At 39.4% G+C, this 23,082-nt stretch overlaps 1 protein-coding gene across 2 annotated transcripts; it reads right to left on the reverse strand.

Moving 5' to 3' along the window:
* Positions 1-520: 520 nt before the first annotated feature.
* On the reverse strand, positions 521-23,024 carry HESX1 (HESX homeobox 1). Of its 2 annotated transcripts, none has more exons than XM_043443242.1 (5): positions 22,872-23,024; positions 2,107-2,376; positions 1,395-1,594; positions 995-1,096; positions 521-900 (listed from the first exon to the last, which is right to left on the reverse strand). In XM_043443242.1, the coding sequence occupies exons 2-5, from the start codon at positions 2,261-2,263 to the stop codon at positions 802-804; spliced, it is 558 nt and encodes a 185-aa protein (XP_043299177.1). In that variant the 5' UTR covers positions 2,264-2,376; positions 22,872-23,024; the 3' UTR covers positions 521-801. The 2 variants fall into 2 exon arrangements, with proteins under 2 accessions (XP_043299177.1, XP_043299178.1); XM_043443243.1 differs by having other exon boundaries at positions 2,107-2,405.
* Positions 23,025-23,082: the final 58 nt, after the last annotated feature.

Below are 23,082 nucleotides of genomic sequence, written 5' to 3' on the forward strand. Positions count from 1 at the left end.
TGTCAGAACAGTTATCCTACCTCCTCAGTCAACGTATTGTTTGTAACAAAACATACAGGTGATTAACTGGAAACAGATATAAGTCAGATGATCATTCTCATTTTGATGAATGAAAGTAAAGCATGATATTGAGTGGACTAGAAAAATAACTACAATTTGCATTTATTTGTAGCTCAATTCTTTTGCGCAATCCAATACTAATGGCATGAATAAGATGATTGATGATTTTACATCTCTACTTTGGCATAATAACTTTGCTGAATAAAAACTTGAAACTAGAGTGCTATAAGGATTTGTATTGATATATGGTGAGAAAATCTCACTGCTTTATGCCAGAAATAAAGAGAAACAAAAGATTCATGAATAAATCATATGCTATATTAAGTATAATCACATTTCAAAATGCATTTTGAACTTATTGAAATGAATCACATCTTTGTGCCATTCTTCAGACTATTTGACTTGAATTATTTTGTAAATGGAATCCAGTTGTAGAGTCAATTAGCTATGAGTTTACTGATTTCAACAAATTAATTTTTTGATTAAATTTGTTCACCAAAAATAACTGGCTTTTTCTGCAAATGTTTATTAAAATATATAGGAAAGGCCTTTATTATAACTAACAGTGCCCATGTATAACAGGTACCATGTTATAATAGTAAGTATTTACAATATATTTTCCAATTAAAATGACAATACTCAGATTAAACACAGAAAACATAACATTTTCAACACTTGATATTTCCATTAATTCTTCATGTTCTGCAACTGGAAGATAATTCCACATGTTTAGTTTTCTATTTATTCCAGGAGATCTGTGTTGAAATTTTTTTTTGCCATTAGAAACTGTGATTCTCTATGGGACCTTTTCAGCTTTGCACGCCGATTTTGGAACCAGATCTAAAATTAAGGGAAGATAAAACAGACCTCAGAAATGTTATTTTATTATTAACATTTTCATTGCCAGAAGTAATAACTAAGTTTGAAAATTTACCTGGATTCTGTCCTCCTCTAGGTTCAGTTTTTGAGCTAAGTCTTCTCTGATATCAATGCCAGGATAGCAGTTTACTCTAAAGACATTTTCTAACACTTCAATCTAAGAATAAGGAAATAATTATTTAAAATGTTGATCTTTGGTCTCATCATAAAATAAACTTTAATTTGTATAGCAAAATAACTGCATTCAAATCTTGGGCAATCAATATGTAAGCTTTTTTTTTTAAATGACTATCCAGAAACTGTTAAAGGAGAGAGAGAGAGAGAGAGAGAGATATGGTCTATTGTTTCATTAATAAGGCTTCTAAACTGAGATCCCAAAGTGGATGGGCTTTTTGCCCAACAGGGCATCAGTTAAAGCCTTTGTATTAAGATTATTGGCTGAAAAAACTTCCTACCTGGTTTTGAGTAAAAGCAGTTCTGGGTCTTCGGCCTCTATACCAACTCAACTCTCTTTTCAAAGAAAGTCTCTCTGAGGGTGAAAAGTAATCTTCGTATTTCAAAATACTTTCTTCCTGCACCGAGTGATCCACAGTTTGAGGTAATGAGATCCCATTGGGAAGAGTGGGGACATGTAGACATAGGTTAACTTCTTTCTCTAAAAAGAGAAAAAATAAATCCCATTTTAGGTGCCCAATTCTATATTCTACAAAGTTGTATAAGAAGTAATCTCAGAAACTTGTCTCTCACTTTCGTAGTAGAATTCTTCTAGGTTTCACAGAAGACCAAAATCCAAAAAGCAAACAAAAATGAGAGCCCTGTCTTGCTGACAGAGAACACATTCTGGCCTCTGTGTGTCATTGATTCTTCAGTGAGAACATTTAGAATATATGATATGGCAAATAAACCCAGAGCTCTTCTGAAGTAAATGAAGGCTCCTGGCATTTCTCTTGAGCGCACTTCATACCTACTTGGATCTAAGGCCAATGTTCTTTTTATTTCCCATAACACTCAGATGGAGGCATTAAAAGTGCCAAATATTTCAATTATGTACTTGGATGAAAGGAAAGCTTTTCTCTAAGTCTATGTAATACGAAAAAAAGAAAAAAGGCCAAATTAAACACTTTAAACAAATTAACAAAGAAATTTAAAAATTAAGTTGTGGCATACCTGAAGAGCTGCAGGTGTCAGCCCAGGGCCTGTGGGGTTTCGTGGATGGAACACAGTCTTTCTTCTGGTCCAGTCCTAAGATACTCTCAATTGAAAAGGGGCAGGGTGAGGGTTTGCCTTCCCCAAGTCGAGCACCTTCCTGAAGGCTAGGAGACATCCTTGCGTGGGCTGCACAGAGCAACAGCTCCAAGCCTCCCTGGCTGGCTCTGCCCCACGTGTCCGGGGCTGGACCTTCCTGCAGTTCACCTTATTGCTCCGCTGACAAGGGGGCTGGATTTAGAACGTCACTAATTAAAATCCTGTTTCAGAAAGTTTTAGCATGTCAATGCACACTGGCCCAGCCAGCAGCTCCAGGAGTTAATTGTTTATTTGTTTGCAAGTAATTAGCAACTAATGGCTACACCGCGGGGGCCACCTACAGGGACAAAAAGTGTTATCTCTCCTAAACAGAACGCGGACTTAACTTTCTCAAAAGAAATGATGCACACAGACTAGCACTCCTCTTTTATTTGAAATCATCAATGTATAAAATCATGCTTTTTATTCTGAAGTTTATACTTTCATGGACTCCAGTTACCTAACATACAGGCAAGACAGAAGAGCAGTCAAGTAATAAATAATCTAATTTAAGTGAATTTTCTCCCAAATAAATTGGAAAAATAATAATCTCTTAATGCTATTACAGTAATTCTGATGAAAATGCCTGTTTTTCACATGCATATGTAATAGTGACTGTTGTCAGTGAAAACACAATAGTATTTGGAGAGCAGCATACTGGAAAAGGTTGGCAATGTTATTAACACTGAGTGTAATTTTCTTCCAAGTGCCTGGATTAACTCACAAGGAACAGTTGCACCAAGTATTATAAATAATTAATGAGTTAATTCTCTTCTTTCATCTTTTATTTTAAATGAGATACAAGTTAATATGAAGATTCATATATAACTACCTCCAATCAACTTAAAAGTATGACTATTCAAACTAAAGGAAGAATTTCTCTCCCATCAGTTGTTTCAAAGAAAAATACATAGTTTATCTTTTAAAGAAAAAATTTTGTTGATATTTTGAGAGACTGGATGGTTCTCATGAGGACAAGACGACTTGTGAAAAATAACCAAGAACAAAATATTTTCATTTCATCATCCTAAGAAAATGTGAAATTAAAAGAGAAATATAGCTGCTAAATGAGAAGATTCTGAAGTGGCCACTTCTCACCAAAGTTGTAACACTTTTAGTTCTTGTACTCTTTTGCTCCTCTTCTTTTAATACCTTCTTGATGATAAATTTAAGTGTTCAGTTTTATCCAGCATTCAAACAACTACTGGGCTTTCCTTGTGGGAAGAAGAAAAGTAGTGTGTCCTCAAGGAGGAAATAGCCTCTACAGGACAGAGAGGAACTTTATCAGATTTTGCCCTATCGTGATGTCACTTCCTATCACAATGTCATAAATACCAAGCTAAATTCCTCCTTACATGAGCTCCGGTGTGAACAAAGAATTCACATACAAAACATAATATGCACACAAGATGGAGTTATAAATATACAAGTAAAGCCATTCTGACAATGAATGAACTGGTAAACATATATACCTCATGGAGGTTTTGCCTATAGTGTCTTGGAAAGGTAAACAGTGCAATGGTGGGGGTTCCCCTACTCTGGAGCGACCCGGAGAAAGAGATTGATTCAGGACCTTCCAGATTCTTTCCTTTCCTTTGAAACATTCACTCACTGATTCATCCCACAAACGGAAGAACATGTACTGCGTACCCAAAAACCCAAATAGGATCCTTGCCTTCATGTGCCCACAAAGCTCACGGTGGTGGCAGAGGTGGGGGGGGCGGGCAGTGAGACAGGTGACAAACAATGATTGTAAATATTAATAAATAAATTATCTTGTACATTAACCAGTGATGAGGATAGAAAAAGAGGAAAGATGAGCCAGGAAAGCTGGCTCTTCACTAAGCGAGTTAGAAGGCAGCCTTACTGAGACCTTCGACCCCACAGACTAGGGCCCTAGAGGCACACACTGCAGGATGCCACGACACAGGCTGAAGCAACTCCAGTCCCCAATTTCTTCTTCATCAACACAGACACTGCAATATTTTTATTTATCCTGAGTTGATTTTATGTGGACTTAATACCATCTGACATCTGGATGAATATATGAAAATAAAAGATAGCAAAGAGTTTCTTTAAAAATGTGGAGGCAATGTTTTCTAATATATATCCACTCAACAGACTTTTACAGAGCACTTAACATGTGTCAGACACCATTCTAGGATTAGGAATGAACAAAAGCAAGGTAATTTCAGAGAGCGATAAACTCACTGAAAGGAATAAACAAGGTGGTGGTGATGAAACATAATGGGGGCGGAGGTGGAGTGAGAAGAGGGTCTTTAAGGATTGATGGTCCGGGAGGCCTCTCTAAGGAGGTGACATTTTAGCTGAGGATAAGAGAATGCTAGCATGCCAAGATCTTGAGAAAGCTCATTCCAGTCAGAAGGAACAGCAAGTACAAAGGTCTTGCAGCTGAAAGGTATTGGAATATTTGAGGAGGAAAAGGGCAGTTAGCCAGAGAGCAGTGAGTGGTACCAGATGCTAGTGTTTGGAAAGCCAGGCCTGGCTGGATAATGGATGCCTTCATAAAGACCTATAAAGACCGTGGTAAGGAGTTCAAGGGCAAAGGGAACCCGGGGCAGGGTTTTAAGCTGGGATTAATATGACAGTCTGAGTTGTTTTTATTCACAACATTTCTGACACCCAATGTATATGGGCTTTTCCACACCAGCGATTCTCCAGTTCTCTGTAGACATCAACAGGGTATCCTACAATTCAATTCTGACCCTAACTACCCCACAGGTTAAGGGCTCAGTCCACCAAGACTATAGATACTACTCACAAGTCCCAGGTGGCCACTTGTACTTTTGACTCCATTCAGTTCAGTTCAGTCGCTCAGTCGTGTCCGACTCTTTGCGACCCCATGAATTGCAGCACGCCAGGCCTCCCTGTCCATCACCAACTCCCAGAGTTTACTCAAACCCATGTCCATCAAGTCGGTGATGCCATCCAACCATCTCATCCTCTGTCATTCCCTTCTCCTCCTGCCCCCAATCCCTCCCAGCATCAGGGTCTTTTCCAATGAGTCAACTCTTCACATGAGGTTGCCAAAGTACTGGAGTTTCAGCTTCAGCATCAGTCTGTCCAATGAACACCCAGGACTGATCTCCTTTAGGATGGACTGGTTGGATCTCCTTGCAGTCCAAGGGACTCTCAAGAGTCTTCTCCAACACTATAGTTCAAAAGCATCAACTTTTTGGCACTCAGCTTTCTTCACCATCCAAATCTCACATCCATACATGACCACTGGAAAAACCATAGCCTTGACTAGATGGACCTTTGTTGGCAAAGTAATGTCTCTGCTTTTTAATATGCTATCTAAGTTGGTCATAACTTTCCTTCCAAGGAGTAAGTGTCTTTTAATTTCATGGCTGCAATCACCATCTGCAGTGATTTTTGAGCCCCCAAAAATAAAGTCTGACACTGTTTCCACTGTCTCCCCGTCTATTGCCCATGAAGTGATGGGACCAGATGCCATGATCTTAGTTTTCTGAATGTTGAACTTTAAACCAACTTTTTCACTTTCCTCTTTTTTTTAAAAAAAAAAAAAAAAAAGTTTTTCAAAAACTTTCACTTTTTCCTCTTTCACTTTCATCAAGAGGCTTTTTAGTTCCTCTTCACTTTCTGCCATAAGGGTGGTGTCATCTGCCTATCTGAGGTTATGGATATTTCTCCCGGCAATCTTGACTCCAGCTTGTGCTTCTTCCAGTCCAGCATTTCTCATGATGTACCCTGCATATAAGTTAAATAAGCAGGATGACAATATACAGCCTTGACGTACTTCTTTTCCTATTTGGAACCAGTCTGTTGTTCCATGTCCAGTTCTAACTGTTGCTCCTGACCTGTATACAGGTTTCTCAAGAGGCAGGTCAGGTGGTCTGGTATTCCCATCTCTTGAAGAATTTTCCACAGTTTATTGTGATCCACAAGTCAAAGGCTTTGGCACAGTCAATAAAGCAGAAATAGATGTTTTTCTGGAACTCTCTTGCTTTTTTGATGATACAGCAGATGTTGGCAATTTGATCTCTGGTTCCTCTGCCTTTTCTAAAACCAGTTGAACATCTGGAAGTTCATGGTTCATGTATTGCTGAAGCCTGGCTTGGAGAATTTTGAGCATTACTTTACTAGCGTGTGAGATGAGTGCAATTGTGCAGTAGTTTGAGCATTCTTTGGGATGGCCTTTCTTAGGGACTGGAATGAAAACTGACCTTTTCCAGTCCTGTGGCCACTGCTGAGTTTTCCAAATTTGCTGGCATATTGAGTGCAGCACTTTCAAAGCATCATCTTTCAGGATTTGAAATAGCTCAACTGGAATTCCATCACATCCACTAGTTTTGTTCGTACTGATGCTTTCTAAGGCCAACTTGACTTCACATTCCACTTCTGACTAACCGACAGTAAATTCAGAGTTCCCCTTCACAGGTTCAATTATTTGCTAGAACTCACACAACTCAAGAAGGCATGCTGTTTACATTTACTAGAAAAGATACAATTCAGGAACAGATGGAAGAGATGTGTAGGGCAAGGTGTGGGGGAAGGGGCACAGAGGTTCCACGCCCTCTCTGGGCACACCACCATCCCAGCACTTCAATGTGTTTGCCAACCTGGAAACTCTCAGAATCCTGATCTTTTTTCAGTGGGTTTTTTTTATGGAGTTTCACACTTGATCTTAGCCAAAAGGCCAAGAAGCGATTATGGAGTTTCATCACATACACAAGATTGATTAATCATTGGCTACTGGTGACTGACCTCAATCTCTAGTCCCTTTCCCCTCCCCTGAGGTTGGGAGGTGTGGCTGAAAGTTACAAGCCTCTAATCTAGGTATGGTCTTTCCTGTGACCAGCCCACATCTTGAAGCTATTGAGAAGCCCACCAAGAGTCATGTCATTAGAATAAAAGATGCTCCTATCACTCTTATTACTCAGGAAATTCCAAGAAATTTAGTAGCTGTGTGTCTGGAACCAGGGACAGAGACCAGATAAATTTCTCTTTATAGCACAGATAGGATTTACAGTTTTAAAATCCCATCCTGGCTGCTACATAGAAAGAGACTGAAGAGTGATGAGTGTAACCAGTGAAACTGAAGATCAGCTGGGAGTTGTTTATTCACTACATTCTTACTGAGCATATACTAATACAAGGCATTGTTCTAGGTATGATGAGAAGAGAGATAACTGTCCCAGGGCAAGAGATGATGGCTAACAGTGGATCTGGGAAGTGGTACAATTCTTTAGGAGGCTGTGGGAGATGAAGTAATTGGATAATTAGTTCCAATTCTTTCATCCCCACAATATATTATATAGCTATCCCCTTGCTGTGGCCTCATTGTGGATACCGTGTACTTCCCAACCCTCAGCTTTGGGCTTGTCCATGTGTCTTGCTTCAATCAACGGCAAGTGTTGTAACTAGAAGCCTGAAATATGACTGGTTTGCCCTCCTGAGCTTCTGACATCACTGTGTGGTCATCCGTGGGGCAGCTGCTGCCTCTCAGCCTAAGTCCTAGAATGAACACACGTGAAGGAGACCCCACCCCATCCTGCAGCCTGCAGCAGGCCAAAAGCAGGCAAACTCAGCCAAACACCAACTGACCTGCAGTTTCATGGGTGAGAAAAATAAATATCTATTGCTTATTAAGCTACTGAGATTTCTGAGGTTATCTGACATACAGCATTGTGGAGGAAACAGCTCCTTCATGTGGGAACAGAAAACACATCTTGCTGGTGGATTGGTAGAAATGAAGGAAAGAGGCATTAAGGATGACTGTTTCTTGGCTTGAGCAAATGTAGTGTCATTTATTGGGGTGTGGAAGCCTGGACTAGGGGAGGAAAGGTTTGGGGAGAAATGAAGAGTTTCAGTTTGGATAGCAGGTGGGCTACTGGATTTACGAGTTTGAGCTCAGGGTTGAATCTCTAAGTTTGTGCATCACTAGCACAAATCATATGTATTAAAACCATTAAAAGCCAGAGGTTTGTACGAGATCACCCAGCAAATGGCCTTAGACACAAGAAGGATCTTAAGACCAAGTCTGATGTATTTCAATATTTAGAAATTGGAGAAGATTGCTGGAGAAGGAACTAGAGAAGGAAACAGGTAGTATAAGCCAAGGGAAAAATCTGCAGATATGATAATCGACCCAAGAGAGGGAAAAAGGATCAAGGACAAAGATGGCTATAACAATATCTAAGTGGTCTCACTGTGTCCATCTTTGATCCCTTATGGTTTTCTATCAACACAGTAGCCAGCAAGAGGGATTATTTAAAAACATATCTGTTCATGTCACAATTCTGATCAAAAAATGGCTTCCCATCTCAGTAAAAGTCAGTCTTTATAGTGTTATACAGGGTGTCACATGATCTGCCAGCTCCCCTTCCTGATCTGATCTTATGGTTCATCACATCTCCCATGCTGACTTTGTTCTCGCCACACCTCTTCCTGAAAACACAGATACAGTTCTGCCTCAGGCCTGTACACTGGCTGTTTTCACTCCCTAGAATGTTCTTCCCTCACATTTTCTCACAGTTTACTTACTCTGTTACCTCCTTCAAGTATTTCCTTAAATACAGTTTTTTTCCAATAAGGCTTACTCTTTCAGTCCCTTAAAAAATTTCAGGAGTCTTGATGCCCTCTCTCCTGCCCTTTGTCTTATTATATGTTTATCTTGTTTCCTGTTTATTGCCTGTTTCTTATCTTTAGAATTTTTGTTTGTTCTGGTTGTTCCAGCATCCACAACTGTGCTCAGCTAAAACTAGATGAAATAATAAGTGAATGATCAGCTGTGTCAATGCTGCTAAGAGGCTGGGTAAAAAGAAGACAGAAATGTATCCACAGATTTGTTAACAAGGGAGTTACTGTCAACTTTGGCAAGCCGGAAGGGTAGAGAAAAAAAGTCAAATTTGAAGTAAACTGGAGAATGAATGAGATATTTCTGTTACAGCAATACGCTGGGCCATATTCCTTGAAAGACTCTTTCACTACAAAACAATTAGATCTTGTATAAAATATATCTCCACGTGCAATGCTGAGATCTGAACAAGTAAGGGAAATTTTGTTTCCTCACCACACGAAACAGTAAAAACCCAACAACCAAGAATTGAACTCAGAACTGGGAGCAGCGATCAGCAGACAAATGATAAATAAGAGGTAACCCACAAGGGCAAAAATCCTTAGCATCACTGAAACCAGGATTCTAACCCTCAGGCTAGTAGTAGGTAGGGGAATTGAACAGAAGATTCTCACTTGAGGTCACTTTAATATTGGTTCCCAGCAAAAGCAGACCAAATGCTCTCTGGGAGAAAGCCTCTTTAATTTAGGTCACAAAATTCCCACAGATTAAAACTAAGCAAATATAATCTCACAATCAAAGAGAAGCAAGCACATGCAGGCAGCCACCATGATAGGTATAGAGGCCAACATGGAGAGGAATTGAAGTTTCCTGTCAACAGTCAACATCCACTTGCCAGCTATGTGAATATGCCACTTGACAAGTCAATCTTCCAGCCCCATTCAAGCCTTCAGATGACTAAAGCCCCAAATGACATCTGACCACAATCTTAATGGAGACTACAAGACAGGACTGGGTATCCAAGTTACACCTGAATTCTTGACATAGAGAAACAGTGAGAGGTATTAAATGAACACTACTGTTTTAAACCACTAAGTTTTGGGTGATTTACGCAGCACTAGATAATTTATCTAAAAAGCTCCATCATAAAAAACTGAGAAGGGGGAACGCGTAGGGAGACAAGAACAAAAGATAGAACACAAATTACGAATATTAGGAATAAAGAGGTGATACCACTATAGAGACTATATCAACATTAAAAAAAGAAGAATATAATAAACAACTTTATACCAGTAAATTCAGTAGGTTACATGAAATAGGCAAGAATGTTAAAAAAAATATATGATTACAAAAACTGAAACAACATGAAATGGAAAATATGACTAGCTACGTATCTACTAAAGAAACAGAACTGGCTATCAAATTCTTTCCCACAGAGAAAACTTCAGGCCAAGATAACTTCACTGGTGAAGTTTATCAAACATCTAAAGAAAATCTTACACAAATACCAATCTTAAACAAACTCTTTCAGAAAATGGAAGGGGAAAGACCCTTCTAAGTTTGTTTTATGAGGTCTGAATAACCCTGATAACAAAAAATTAAAAAAAAAATCATAGACAAATACCTCTCATGAACACTGACACAAAAACTTTAAAATATTAGCAAACTGAAGGTTGACACATATAAAAAGGATAATACATTATGGCTAATTAATGGCCACTATAACATCTTTACCAATGATTTCAAAATATAAACATCGAAATATACCAATCAAGAAAAGGGTTGTGAAATCTTCCATATAATCAATGCTCAATATCTTTCAACATTTATTTTGAAATAAGAAACAAAAGCCTGACACACTGACATTGAAAAGAGATTATAGGAATTGTAAAATTGGAAGTCTATATTTTAAACATCTGTACGTACAAGATGAAGTAAAAATGAGACGTTTATGTTTTATTTTGCTCTAGTAACTTGTAAATCAACTCAGGCTTTGCTAACATTTTCTAAGTATGTATTTCAACTAAATCTCAAATCATTAACCATCAGGAAAAATGCCCAATGTCTTAGATGTTTTGACAGAGTTTTCAAAAAACCAGTCATAGCACAACAAGAAAGAAAACCAGCCTGTGAGTATAATAAGAAAGAAAACCAGGCTGTGAGCATAAGAAAGAAATGCAATTAGCAACGCTTCATGACGTTAGCCTCTTACTTCTGCATAAGAAAAAACACTGTTCTATTTGAGACCCTCAGAATTTTTAAATGTGTTTTCTAAAGTATATAAAAGACTTTAGATTTTACTGTTAACATCTTCAGTATCCCCTAGAAAAGTGCCAAAGTAGACATTCAATTAATATTTGTTAAATGAATAAACAGATGGATGGATAGATGAGACTAGGAGGAGGAGACACTTGTAAATACAAGTGAATGTTGTGTGTTTGCTATTGTTGCCATTGCTTCTTAATGTGTAAGCGTATTCCTAGTTTTCTATGAACTACTTATATATCACTCCAGGGTAATCCACAGATAGACATTATGACATTCTGTAACTATAATGCAATAAAAGTGAGATGGGGGATTCCTTATTTTAAATTGGGGTATAAGAGTTGGACTATAAAGAAAGCTGAGCGCCAAAGAATTGATGCTTTTGAACTGTGGTGTTGGAGAAGACTCTTGAGAGTCCCTTGGACTGCAAGGAGATCCAACCAGTCCATCATAAAGGAGATCAATCCTGGGTGTTCATTGGAAGGACTGATGTTGAAGCTGAAACTCCAATACTTTGGCCACCTGATGCGAAGAGCTGACTCAATGGAAAAGACCCTGATGCTGGGAAAGATTGAGGGCAGGAGGAGAAAGGGATGACAGAGGATGAGATGGTTGGATGGCATCACTGACTCAATGGACATGGGTTTGGGTGGATTCCGGGAGTTGATGATGGACAGGGAGGCCCGGCATGCTGCAGTCCATGGGGTTGCAAAGAGTCAGACACAACTGAGCAATTGAACTGAACTGATAGGTGTTTTACAATGTTCTGTTAGTTTCTGCAGTACAGCAAAGTGAATCAGCTATATGCATGCATATATCCCCTCCCTCCTGAAGCTCCCTCCCATCCATCCCATCCATCTAGGTCAACACAGAACACCAAGATGAGCTCCCTGTGCTATACAGTAGGCTCCCACTAGCTACTTGTGGGGGATTCATTTAAAATCTGACCTTAAAATTTTAAAATCCTGAGGCACAATTCATGTCTGTGATACTCTGTCATTCCTAAGGCAATTAGCCTTTGCTATTACCTGAAAAACATCGTATAATCCTCAGTGGTTACAAGGTTTAAAAGAAGAATAAGCTTTAGCCGCTTAATCGTGTCCTATTCTTTGTGACCCCATGGACTGCAGCCCGCCAGGCTCCTCTGTCCATGGGATCCTCCAGGCAAGAATACTTGAGTGTGTTGCCCTTCTCTACTCCAGGGGATCTTCCCAACCCAGGGATCAAACTCGGGTCTCCTGCACTGCAGGTGGAGTCTACCATCTGAGCCACCAGGGAGTTGGCATTATTTCATACATACTTCTGTCCCTCCTGGCAACCATCACAGTACTCATCAAATAGAAGATACTAAATAAAGATTTGTAGAAAAGTTCACTCTATTTATATCATTTAGAAAACATTTTAGGCTTTTCTCAATCTCAAAAGATTATAGTTTCACATTTGTACATTTTCAAACCAGTCAAAATTGTTTTCTGTACAGTGCCTCTTGTATATATCAAGTTCTTGGTTTTAAAAATTTGATATAAAATTATCTAAAACATTGATGCCTTTTGATTTTAAAAAATTCATTTAATATTTACTATGGTACATAGAGTAAAATGATAGTTTCCTTCAATTCTATCCCATTTTTACTGTCCAACCCACTGGCCACCACTATTAACAGTTTAGTGCTCCTTCCTATCTTTTAGAATGCCTTGACATAAGTAGGTAACTGCACACATTTTATCCACATGGAGCCAGACACACACACTGTTCTGCAGTGTGGTTCCCCCACACTGACATGACATAAGCACATATAGCTCTATCTCATGCTTCAACAGCTGCCTGATGCTACAGTAAGTGGAAGAATCATAATTTATTGAACTCTTCCCTTGATAACGGCACTTGGGTGTCTCCAATTTTTTAAACTCTAACAAACAATGAATACCTTCTTAGCACATAGGCAGGAGTATTTCCATGAAAAAGTTTCTTTGTGAAGAAAAATTTATTGTGAAGAAAAAAAGAATATGCTTTTTGTGAATTCTGCCATATTTCATTCCAAGAAATCTTTACCAATGAACACTCCCACCCACTATAGCCCCTGTCTTTATGTCTTCCCCAGATTGACATTGAGGACAAGAAAATTCAGTTCTAGGTTAAATTAGACTCAGGATTTCCCTAGACTCAGTAATCAAAGATAAAATAGTTCAGGATTTAAGGCTTCCAGGGGCTCAGGCCTACACGTTAGTGTCACTTAATCTAATCATTGTAGATTAAATTAGAGTTGTCAGTTAACTTGAGAACCTGATTGTCAGCTATAACATTGTTTCTGGAGGATAAATGCCATGGTTTTCTTATCAACTTAAAAACAAACGTTTAAGTCACAACAAACATTTATTAAACTCCAGTATGTACAAGGATGTACTAGGTAGCCAGGAGATGAAATGATTTCTGCCCTCAAGAAACTCATGATTAAGAAGGTAGTAATTAACATCAATTTTGTTAGGTGTCATGATGTGATTAGGGTTACATTTACTAAAAGTCCTCTAAAAGATTCTATTTAAATATTTATAGGTGAAATTTCAGAATGTCTGGGTTTTAGTTTAAAATGCTTCAGAAGGGCTTTGCTGGCGGTCCAGTGGTTAGAGTTTGCCTTGCAATGCAGGGGACACTGGTTTGATCCTTGGCCTGGGACAAGCCCACATGCTATAGAGTAACTAAGACCAAGGCCACAACTGCTGAAGCCTGCACACCTGGAGCCTGTGCTCTGCAACAAGAGAAGTCATCGCAAGGAGAAACCTGACCACCACAGGAAGAACAGCCCCCACTCGCCCCAACTAGAGAAAGCCCACACATTGCAATGAAGACCCAGCACAGCCCAAAATAACTAATAAAATACTTCAGAAAAACAAGAAAGAAAAGAAAGATAATTGAAGCAAGTGTTGTAAAATGTTGGTAAGGGCTGAATTGGAGTGATGGGTATATGTGGATTCATTGTCTCTAATGAATAAAAATATAATATCATGGGTTCATCATTTTCTCTACTTTCATAAATACAAGTAGCACAATTCTCTTATTCTTCTAAGAACACCGATAAATAAATACAAAATTTCAATATAAGAAAATAATAAAGATTTATGCACAAGTTGTGCATGGGAGCAAAAAGTGGCCCAAATCAGCTTGAGTGAAACTGAACAGGACTGATGAGTGGTAAGAGCCCAACTCTGGTGTCATACTACCTGGGTCCAAATTCCAGCACTGCCTCTTTTTAACTATTTGACCTTGGGTATGTAACTTAGCCTCTCTGTGCCTCAGTTTCCTCTATAATTAAATGGGGTATAATTGAGGATCAAATGAGATCAATCCTTGCAAAGCCCTTGAAATAATCCCTGACACATAGTAAATGTTATGTAAATTATTTGCTATCATTTATTACCATTATCAATGTTAACAGAAGGCTTTTCAGAGAAGTCTTCAGGTAGAGATGTTTCAAGAAAAGGTCAGAGAAAAGCAACATAATGAAGGCCAATTAGGTATAGGTATTGGGGTGTGTGTGTGTCTGTGTGTGTGTCTGTTTGTTGAGGGGAGTAAGAGGGAGAAAGTAATTGTGATTCCCACATTTCTAGTTTCTGTGACCAAATGGATAATGATATCAGCTGCCTGCCAATGTAGAAGACACAAGAAATGGGGGTTTAATCCCTTGGTCAGGAAGATCCCCTGGAGGAGGGAATGGCAACTCACTCCAGGATTCTTGCCTAGAGAATCCCATGAATAGAGAAGCCTGGCAGGCCAGAGCCCATAGGATCGCAAAAAGTTGGACACAACTGAAGTGACTTAGCATGCACTCACACATCATTAACCGAAGAAGAAGAGGTGAAAGAGAGTTTACCACTTGAAAATTGTGTTTCTAATCATATAAACAAATGACAAAGTATTTAGCAAACTGAATTACCTCAGAATGAAAATAGAGTTCTCCAGACTGAGAAGGTAAAAAACTAATGAAAATTGGCAGCATGCAATTTAAATAATAAAGGTTCTAAAAACACTGTAGGAGAATTTATCTGGATTTGTAAACATTATTGCTATACAGTTCACACATATAACCTGTTCATGTTCACGTATAACATGAACAAATGAGCTCATTTTAGCACTAGAAGATAACTGGAAATAACATTTCTACAATCTAGCAACTCAGATATTAGTGGAATTGACTTAAAGTAAATATATATTTGTAAATGGTTATAATTTTAAAAGGCAGCTGTCATTTCATCAGTGTTTTCAGTAGTTCTTCAGTTAGGGTTTGTTTCATGTTTCCTTGTGATCTCTGAGGGGATGACACAGAACTGATTTGTATTCTCATTATTTCCTATCAGGTAGCATATAATTTTGATTAGTCTCATTATTGGTAATTTTAACTTTCAGCATTTGATTAAGATGGTGTCTGCCGGGTTTTCCCACTAGAAAGTTACTCTTTCCCCCTTTATAATGTAGTATTTTTTTTGGTGAGGTTATTTCTAAGCCTATGCAAATACTTTGCAACAAATGGTTTTATTCATTTATTTATATCAATATGGTTTTCTATTGTATTTATGGAGTTATAATCGCATGACTTATTGTGATGCTGAAATTTCCCCTGATTTGGCTAATGGAAGCCCCCTTCAAGCGGACTTGTGTTCTTTCCACACATCATTTTTTGATGTGGGCCATTTCTAAAGTCTTTGCTGAATCCGCTACAATGTGACTTCTGTTTTATGCTTTGGTTTTTTGGCTGTGAGGCATGTGGGATCTCCCTGACCAGGGACTGGACCCGCACCGCCTGCACTGGAAGGGGAAGTCTTAACCACTGGACTGCCAGGGGAGTCCCTTGACACATCATTTTTGAGCACTTTCTACCTCCTAGCAGAAGGTGTCTCAAGTATATCTTATTCTTTTCTTGCTCCAGACCTAGAGTCAGCCATTTCTCCGAGGAGTCCTATTTCTTTTTAATGAACAATGGTGTTTGGAAGCCAAGATACGGACTCAGATGTGCATCCACTGTTATTGGGGCATCTCTGCTCAAAGGCCTTCTCAATGAAAAAGGTAGGGAATAAATGCAGGTATGTGACATATACACACTTTATATCCAGTTTACCCCTATACATGTATTGAAACCTGTGAGTTCACATGTGCTGTACTTAGTCACTCAGTCATGTCCGACTCTTTACGACCCCATGGACTGTAGCCTGCCAGGCTCCTCTGTCCATGGGGATTCTCCAGACAAGAATACTAGAGTGGGTTGCCATGCCCTTCTCCAGGGGATCTTCCAACCCAGGGTTCGAACCCAGATCTCTCTCACTGCAGGCAGATTCTTTACCATCTGAGCCACCAGGGAAGCCCATGGATACCTCTAATTCCAATCTAGCACTAGAGGGCCCATTCTAACTTTCCCCCTTCCCATACAGTATTTGTAGTATTTGTAATTCCCTTCTCTGACAGTGAGAAACCTGGCTTTTATTATCCTCAGTATATTTACCTATTGCATGTACCCCCCTATGTAACCCAACTGCCACTGCCTCCATCCCTTTCCCACAGAGATGCAGCCAGCTCTCAGCCTGCACAAAAGCCCTCACCAAGCCTGAGCACCAAACAGCCCTCTCAGGTGCCCTCACCCCATGTTTGTTCCAAAATCCTATTGCATGGGGGTTGTCTCCCCACCAACATGCCATTTTTGCCCATCTTTTGCTCTGACACCCTGCACAGGTCCTGGCACTGTACGCCAGGGCACTCCTTTGTGGGGATGCCCTCCCCTGCTTGCTGGATCCAGCACCTAATTCTGGGCCCCCGTGTCTCACCACCCTGCATAGACTCCTACTTTATTTGGTTCCACCTAATGGCTTTAAGGGCTTTCCTAAAGCCCCTAAAGTGGTAAAAAAAAATCTGCCTGCCAATGCAGGAGACAGGAGACACAGGATCAATCCCCGGGTTGGGAAGATCCCCTGGAGGAGGAAATGGCAACCCCCTCCAGTATTTTTGCCTGGACAATCCCATGGACAGAGGAGCCTGGTTGGGCTATAGACCATGGGGTCACAAAGATCTGGATGTGACTGGGCAACTGGGCATGTACACAATGGCTTTAGGGCTGAATTATTCAGAAAGGGAAGAGGAAAAACCATACACTTGTTTTTATATGAACTCACTGTCTTCTGTTATTAAGACATTATTTTTGACCCTATATTATTTTGATCATGACTTAGCTAAATCACTCATATAATTTTTCCTTTAAATCAGTATATTTCATAAAGTACTGAGTTTACTTAAGACAATGTTAATTTGTGCATAATTTATGATATCTCATATCAGTAGTTTATCTAGCTTCTCCAACATTTGTTTCAAATCACAACTTCAATTAAAAGTGTTTTTATCCAAAATCAGGGTAGAAGTCAAAATCCTCACTTAGGCCATTAGGCTTTACATGATGTTATCTCCTCTTCCTCCTCCCCAGCAGATTGCTCCACCCTGGCTCAGCCCTTTCCTGCCACTCTGATCTCTATGCAATCCTTCAAATAGAAAGGCCACTCCTGTCTTAGGGCATAGGGCCTCTACCCTGCTTTGTTTCTCTTCCTGAAACACTTTATCCTCAGATGTCCCCATCGCTGATTCCAGTGACTCCTTCACATTTTTGTTCAGATGCCACCTTTTCAATGAAGTCCACTCTGACAAGCTTATTTAAAATTGAAACTGCTCTTCACCTCATTTTCCCTGTTTTCCATAGCACTCCCCACTTTCTAATATACTATATTTCTTATATTGCATATTACGTTTATATTTCATTGTCCTTCCTACCATCGCCACTAAACTGTAGCTCCACAAGGGCAGAGATTTTTAACATTTTGTTCATTACCTAATATTTATTGAACGAAGACATCCATCTCCCAGTTTAAAATCCCAAAACCAAATTTAGGGCACCATCTAGTGTTCTTGGAAGGATGTGCTGATTTACTGTGAGACCTAACTACATTGATGGTGGTTTAGTCGCTAAGTCAGGTCTGATTCTTGCGACCCCACGGACAGTAGCCTGCCAGGCTCCTCTGTCCATGGGATTCTCCAGGCAAGAGTACTGGAGTGGGTTGCCATTTCCTTCTCCAGGGGATCTTCCCAACTCAGGAATCAAACCGAGGTCTCCTGCATTGCAGACAGTACCAACTGAGCTACGAATAGTACTGGTATACTCAATTCTCAGTAACTCTTTTTCCTGCCCTCTATAGTTCTATAAAAAGTTAAAAAACAAACAGTAAAATGATTTCAATACTTTACCAGTCATGGGAAATAGATGGGGAGACAGTGGAAACAGGGTTAGACTTCATTTTTTTGGGCTCCAAAATCACTGCAGATGGTGACTGCTGCCATGAAAGTAAAAGACGCTTACTCCTTGGAAGGAAAGTTATGACCAACCTAGACAGTATATTAAAAAGCAGAGACATTACTTTGCCAACAAAGGTTCATCTAGTCAAGGCTATGGTTTCTCCAGTGGTCATGTATGGATGTGAGAGTTGAACTATAAAGAAAGCTGAGCGCCGAAGAATTGATGCTTTTGAACTGTGGTATTGGAGAAGACTCTTGAGAGTCCCTTGGACTGCAAGGAGATCCAACCAGTCCATCCTGAAGGAGATCAGTCCTGGGTGTTCACTGGAAGGACTGATGCTGAAGCTGAAACTCCAGTACTTTGGCCACCTGATGCGAAGAGTTGACTCGTTGGAAAAGACCCTGATGCTGGTAGGGATTGGGGGCAGGAGGAGAAGGGGACGACAGAGGATGAGATGGCTGGATGGCATCGCCGACTCGATGGGCATGAGTTTGAGTAAACTCCAGGAGTTTGTGATGGACAGGGAGGCCTGGCGTGCTGCGATTCATGGGGTCGCAAGGAGTTGGACACGACTGTGCGACTGAACTGAACTGAACTGAACCAGTCATGGGACTTACTGGCTTCTCTAACAGCAGTCTCTTCTCCAATGACTTGCCTATTGCTCCTGACAACTTCTGGGGAGTAGTAATGTCATAAAGGCCTATATCTTTTAACTTTTGGGAATCTCCCCTCTCCCCACTACCAAAAAACAAAGACCAAAAAACAGAGTAATAGCCTCTGCTGGTTTTGTACCTACACCGTTTCTCCAGAATAAAACAATATATATTGACTGATTAATTTTTTTTTTTTGGCTGCAAAAGTCTCTAAATCAAAGTGATAAAACACTAGAAAGGATAACGGTAATATTATTTAAAATACTATCCAGATTCTCTACAACAATGAGGAAAGTCTTCTGATTTAGAAAACAATGGTTTCTTTAGTTATGTTAAAGAGGGGGAAATGAAGAAAATGAAAGCTGCTTTAAAAGCATTAAAACATTTAAAATTTAACAGTTAAATAATAAAAAGAATACTTAGCTTATTCTTACTGAAAACTTATTGTGCCCAGCACTATTCTGAAAGCTCATTAAACATCTTCTGGACTCTACCACGTAGGTTCTCTACATTAAGCCCCACTTTTTAGATGACAAAATGGAGACACAGAGAAATTACATAACTTGCCTAAAGTCACAAAACTAGTAAAGACTGAAGCTAAGATTTCAAGTCAGCTAGGTTTGCTCCACAGTCCATGTCCATGAGCTCATGCTCATGTTTTTATTCACCTCCCCAAAGAAACAGGAATAATGCTTCTTGGTTTCAAGGTTCTCAGATTGGTGAAAAAAATTAGTTTACAATGTCCTCATCTTCCAAAAATGAATCAAGGCGACCACAAAAGAAACAGCCATATACAATTATCCTAGAAATAAAGTTTCATTCTTTTCAGAGTCAAGAATTAGAAGCTATAGAACTTGCCTTTCTAAGGATTTATGCCTTAGTCATATATATACAATCTAAGGCTGTGGCAAACAGCAAAAACAACAATAGTATTAATATTAAGATCAAAGGCCAGAGGGTGGCTTGCACTGGCACAATGAAGAATCTGATAGTCCTGGTTGCCCACCCACCTCTTTTTACAACACATTCCTCAGAACATTTTATTCTACTCCCAACTGCCCAAAGCTTTTCCCACCTCTACCACTGGTTCAAATGTTTTAGAGTAGATGGAAGTGACTCAGGATCCCCAATTACCAATTAATATACTCTTGAATTTTGTTCAACTCAGTTGGATGTAAGAAAAAAACCTGAATTATCTGTTAAAGTGAGTCTCATTAAGGAGTGATTTATTAGGTAACATCTAGAATTATTTGCAGTATACATTATGCTCTTAAAAGGAGTATGAATTACCCCAGAATTTGAGATTGATGGAGTCTTTCAGGAGATATTTTTAAGAAGTAGGATTCCCAAGCTCTCTAGATGATTCTGGAAATGGTGCCCCTCTTACCACCCTCAGCTAGAACTAAAGACTCTTTCCTAAATGTTTACTTGACTCTTTAATAGTCTAAAATACACAGTTATTTGGATAAGGAAAATGGTTATCTTCCATTCTGCAGAGAAATTTTCAACATGCGGTTTGAGGATGAGCTGCTTTGGACTCACCTGCAAGATTCCCAGCCCTACCTCTGACCAAGGGCATCAGACTCTTCTGCTAGGCTGAAGATAGCATAATCTGTATTCTAACAACCTCCCCCAGATGACTTTTATGTGTGCGTAAGTTTGGTAACCACTAACCTAGGGGGATCATTTTAAAAAATAAAACACCACTGTCATTTTGGTTATTGGATCTTTTCCTATTATATAATACCACAGACCAGAACTCCAAGAAGTATCATGTAAAAACCTAATTATAAGAAGATCAAATATAATTTTAAGAGACTAATAATTAACAAGTCTACTTACCAAACTGCACATCTTTTTGTTGTAAATTATATGTGTGAAACGTCTCAGTGAATTCTTTGGCGGATGTCGTTTAATCCTGCCTCGCCTTCCATAAAATTAACTAGCTGGCCAAAGTTTTTTTGCTATGCTACCCACACCTGAGTCTCTAGGAACCCCTGAGGCATACTCTGAACAAGCCTCATTTCCTCTATAAAAGAAATCGAGTTTGATCAACTGCACAGAACTTAGGCTGATTAAACTTATAATAGCAATCAAAGGAAACTGCAATCTTGAAACTTTAGCCGTGTTTTAAAATAGGAAATACAATTATTTTTCTGGATGAGCAGACTGAACAGTAGCCTAAAGCTACAGAATCCAAGTAGAAAGCCTTTTAAGAGTCTTTCTAGTTTTATAATTTGACTGAACTGCCTCTCCACACAACTGAATAGTCAACTTGTTTTTGTTTGCTTTTTAATCAGTTGAACCCAGGAAGAATTCCTTGACCCTCTCTGATAATATAATAGCCTCTTGAGAACCCTTTACAAAAATACAGTTTAGAAGCATGGAACATACAAAAAAGGAAACCATTTAACTTGATGATAATACCCCACCCTGGTAATTCAGATACCTAAGATAATTTTTCATTGGAATTATTTGGTTTGGCCAAGTTAACAGGTCAAACTTTAGTTATACCGTATAATTACTCTTCTTTCTTACACTTTGTTTTCATTTGTCACTTACTCCTGATTCTTATCAACTGTCACTAACTTTCTTTTCCTTCACTTACAATCTAATCACAGTTCAACCAAGAATTCACTTACTGTGAAAGTCTTCTTAATTCAGAGTCAGATTGCATGCCACTATGCTGATAGAGTAGACAAGAAATGTCCAAGGCCAGAGTTGTGTTGCTGAGATCTGTACCATGCCGATGCCCGGTACATTCAAGCAGCTGGCAACCAGTAACACTGTAGGAACTGATTCCCAACCACCTTTCAGAAACTAAAGAGCTCATATACAGGGTGACTCATTCATAAACAATTTAAGGGGAGAGCTCTTACTGAAAGTTATTGAAAGCTATGAATAATCCCGTGAAACTACACTGCAAGTCTACTTGGGAAAACTTTAAAAATTTGATCTTATTTTTCCTTTAAGAGATCCTGGGAAAATCTAGTATTTTAGTTTAAAGTAAGTAACTTCCATTCCAGTTATTATATTTGGATTTGTTCCACCATACCTGGATTCATTCCAATTTATCTGTGGAACTGGGCAACTAATAGTCTTTATTCGACATTTCTTATATTTCTTGAATGAAAATGGGATGGACTAGTGGGATTAATGGCTGGTTCATGGGGTCACAAAGAGTTGGACACGACTGAGCGACTGAACTGAACTGATTTAGAAGACACTAGTAATTCTGCCATTTTCTCTGTATAAAGTTTCTTCCATGAAGAATCTGGACACAAAGATGGACAAAAGAGACAGCTCTAATCCAGATCAAGTTCTAGAAGTAGAGCTCACCTTATCTCTCTTATTAAAAAAAAAAAAAGATGCTGAGGAAGCTAAATATTCTTCCAAAACTTTAACGGAAATGCTAATCAGTTACTAACATAATAAATCAGTGTACCTGACTTTAAAAATATATTTTCACTTACGATTAATAAGAAATATGGAAGTCTGAATTGTGGCATGTCAGTCTCTCAAGAACAGGTAAGAACTGATGAAGTGGCAGCAAAGTCGGATTTTTAAATGAATATATTGATACCCAAGTGCTCAGAAAAAATTCTTTTCGAGTCTACTACCCACGAATTTACCAGAAAGCCAAGTAAATAACACAACTAATCTCGCAGACATCTGAGTCAGCCAGCACCATTTTGCTGGAGAGGGGAGACTGGACGCTGCGGGCAGTTGGGAAGGTTATAATCTGAGGAAACTAAAGGCGCCTGCAGAGAGGCCTCTTTAGTGGTCTCTGACGAAAAATGTTGAGGGAGAAGTAAAACCGCCCCAATTTCCCCAGAACGGTCCTCACTCGAAGCTCTGGTTCCAGGAGACGCACGCTTTGCTGAGGTTAGACGGTCCCCTACGATTTATAGCCAATCACTCGCAAAGGGTAGGTCTCTAGGTGCGCAAAGAAAGCCGCCTCAGCCGCCTTCGCCTCCTCCAAGTCCCTATCTCTCAGCCAAGTCGGGAGCAGCGAAAGGAACCTCCGGGCCAGCCCCGCTGCGCTGACGGGCGTCGTC

This window comes from Cervus canadensis, chromosome 22 (assembly GCF_019320065.1).
Source record: "Cervus canadensis isolate Bull #8, Minnesota chromosome 22, ASM1932006v1, whole genome shotgun sequence".
Taxonomy (NCBI): domain Eukaryota; kingdom Metazoa; phylum Chordata; class Mammalia; order Artiodactyla; family Cervidae; genus Cervus; species Cervus canadensis.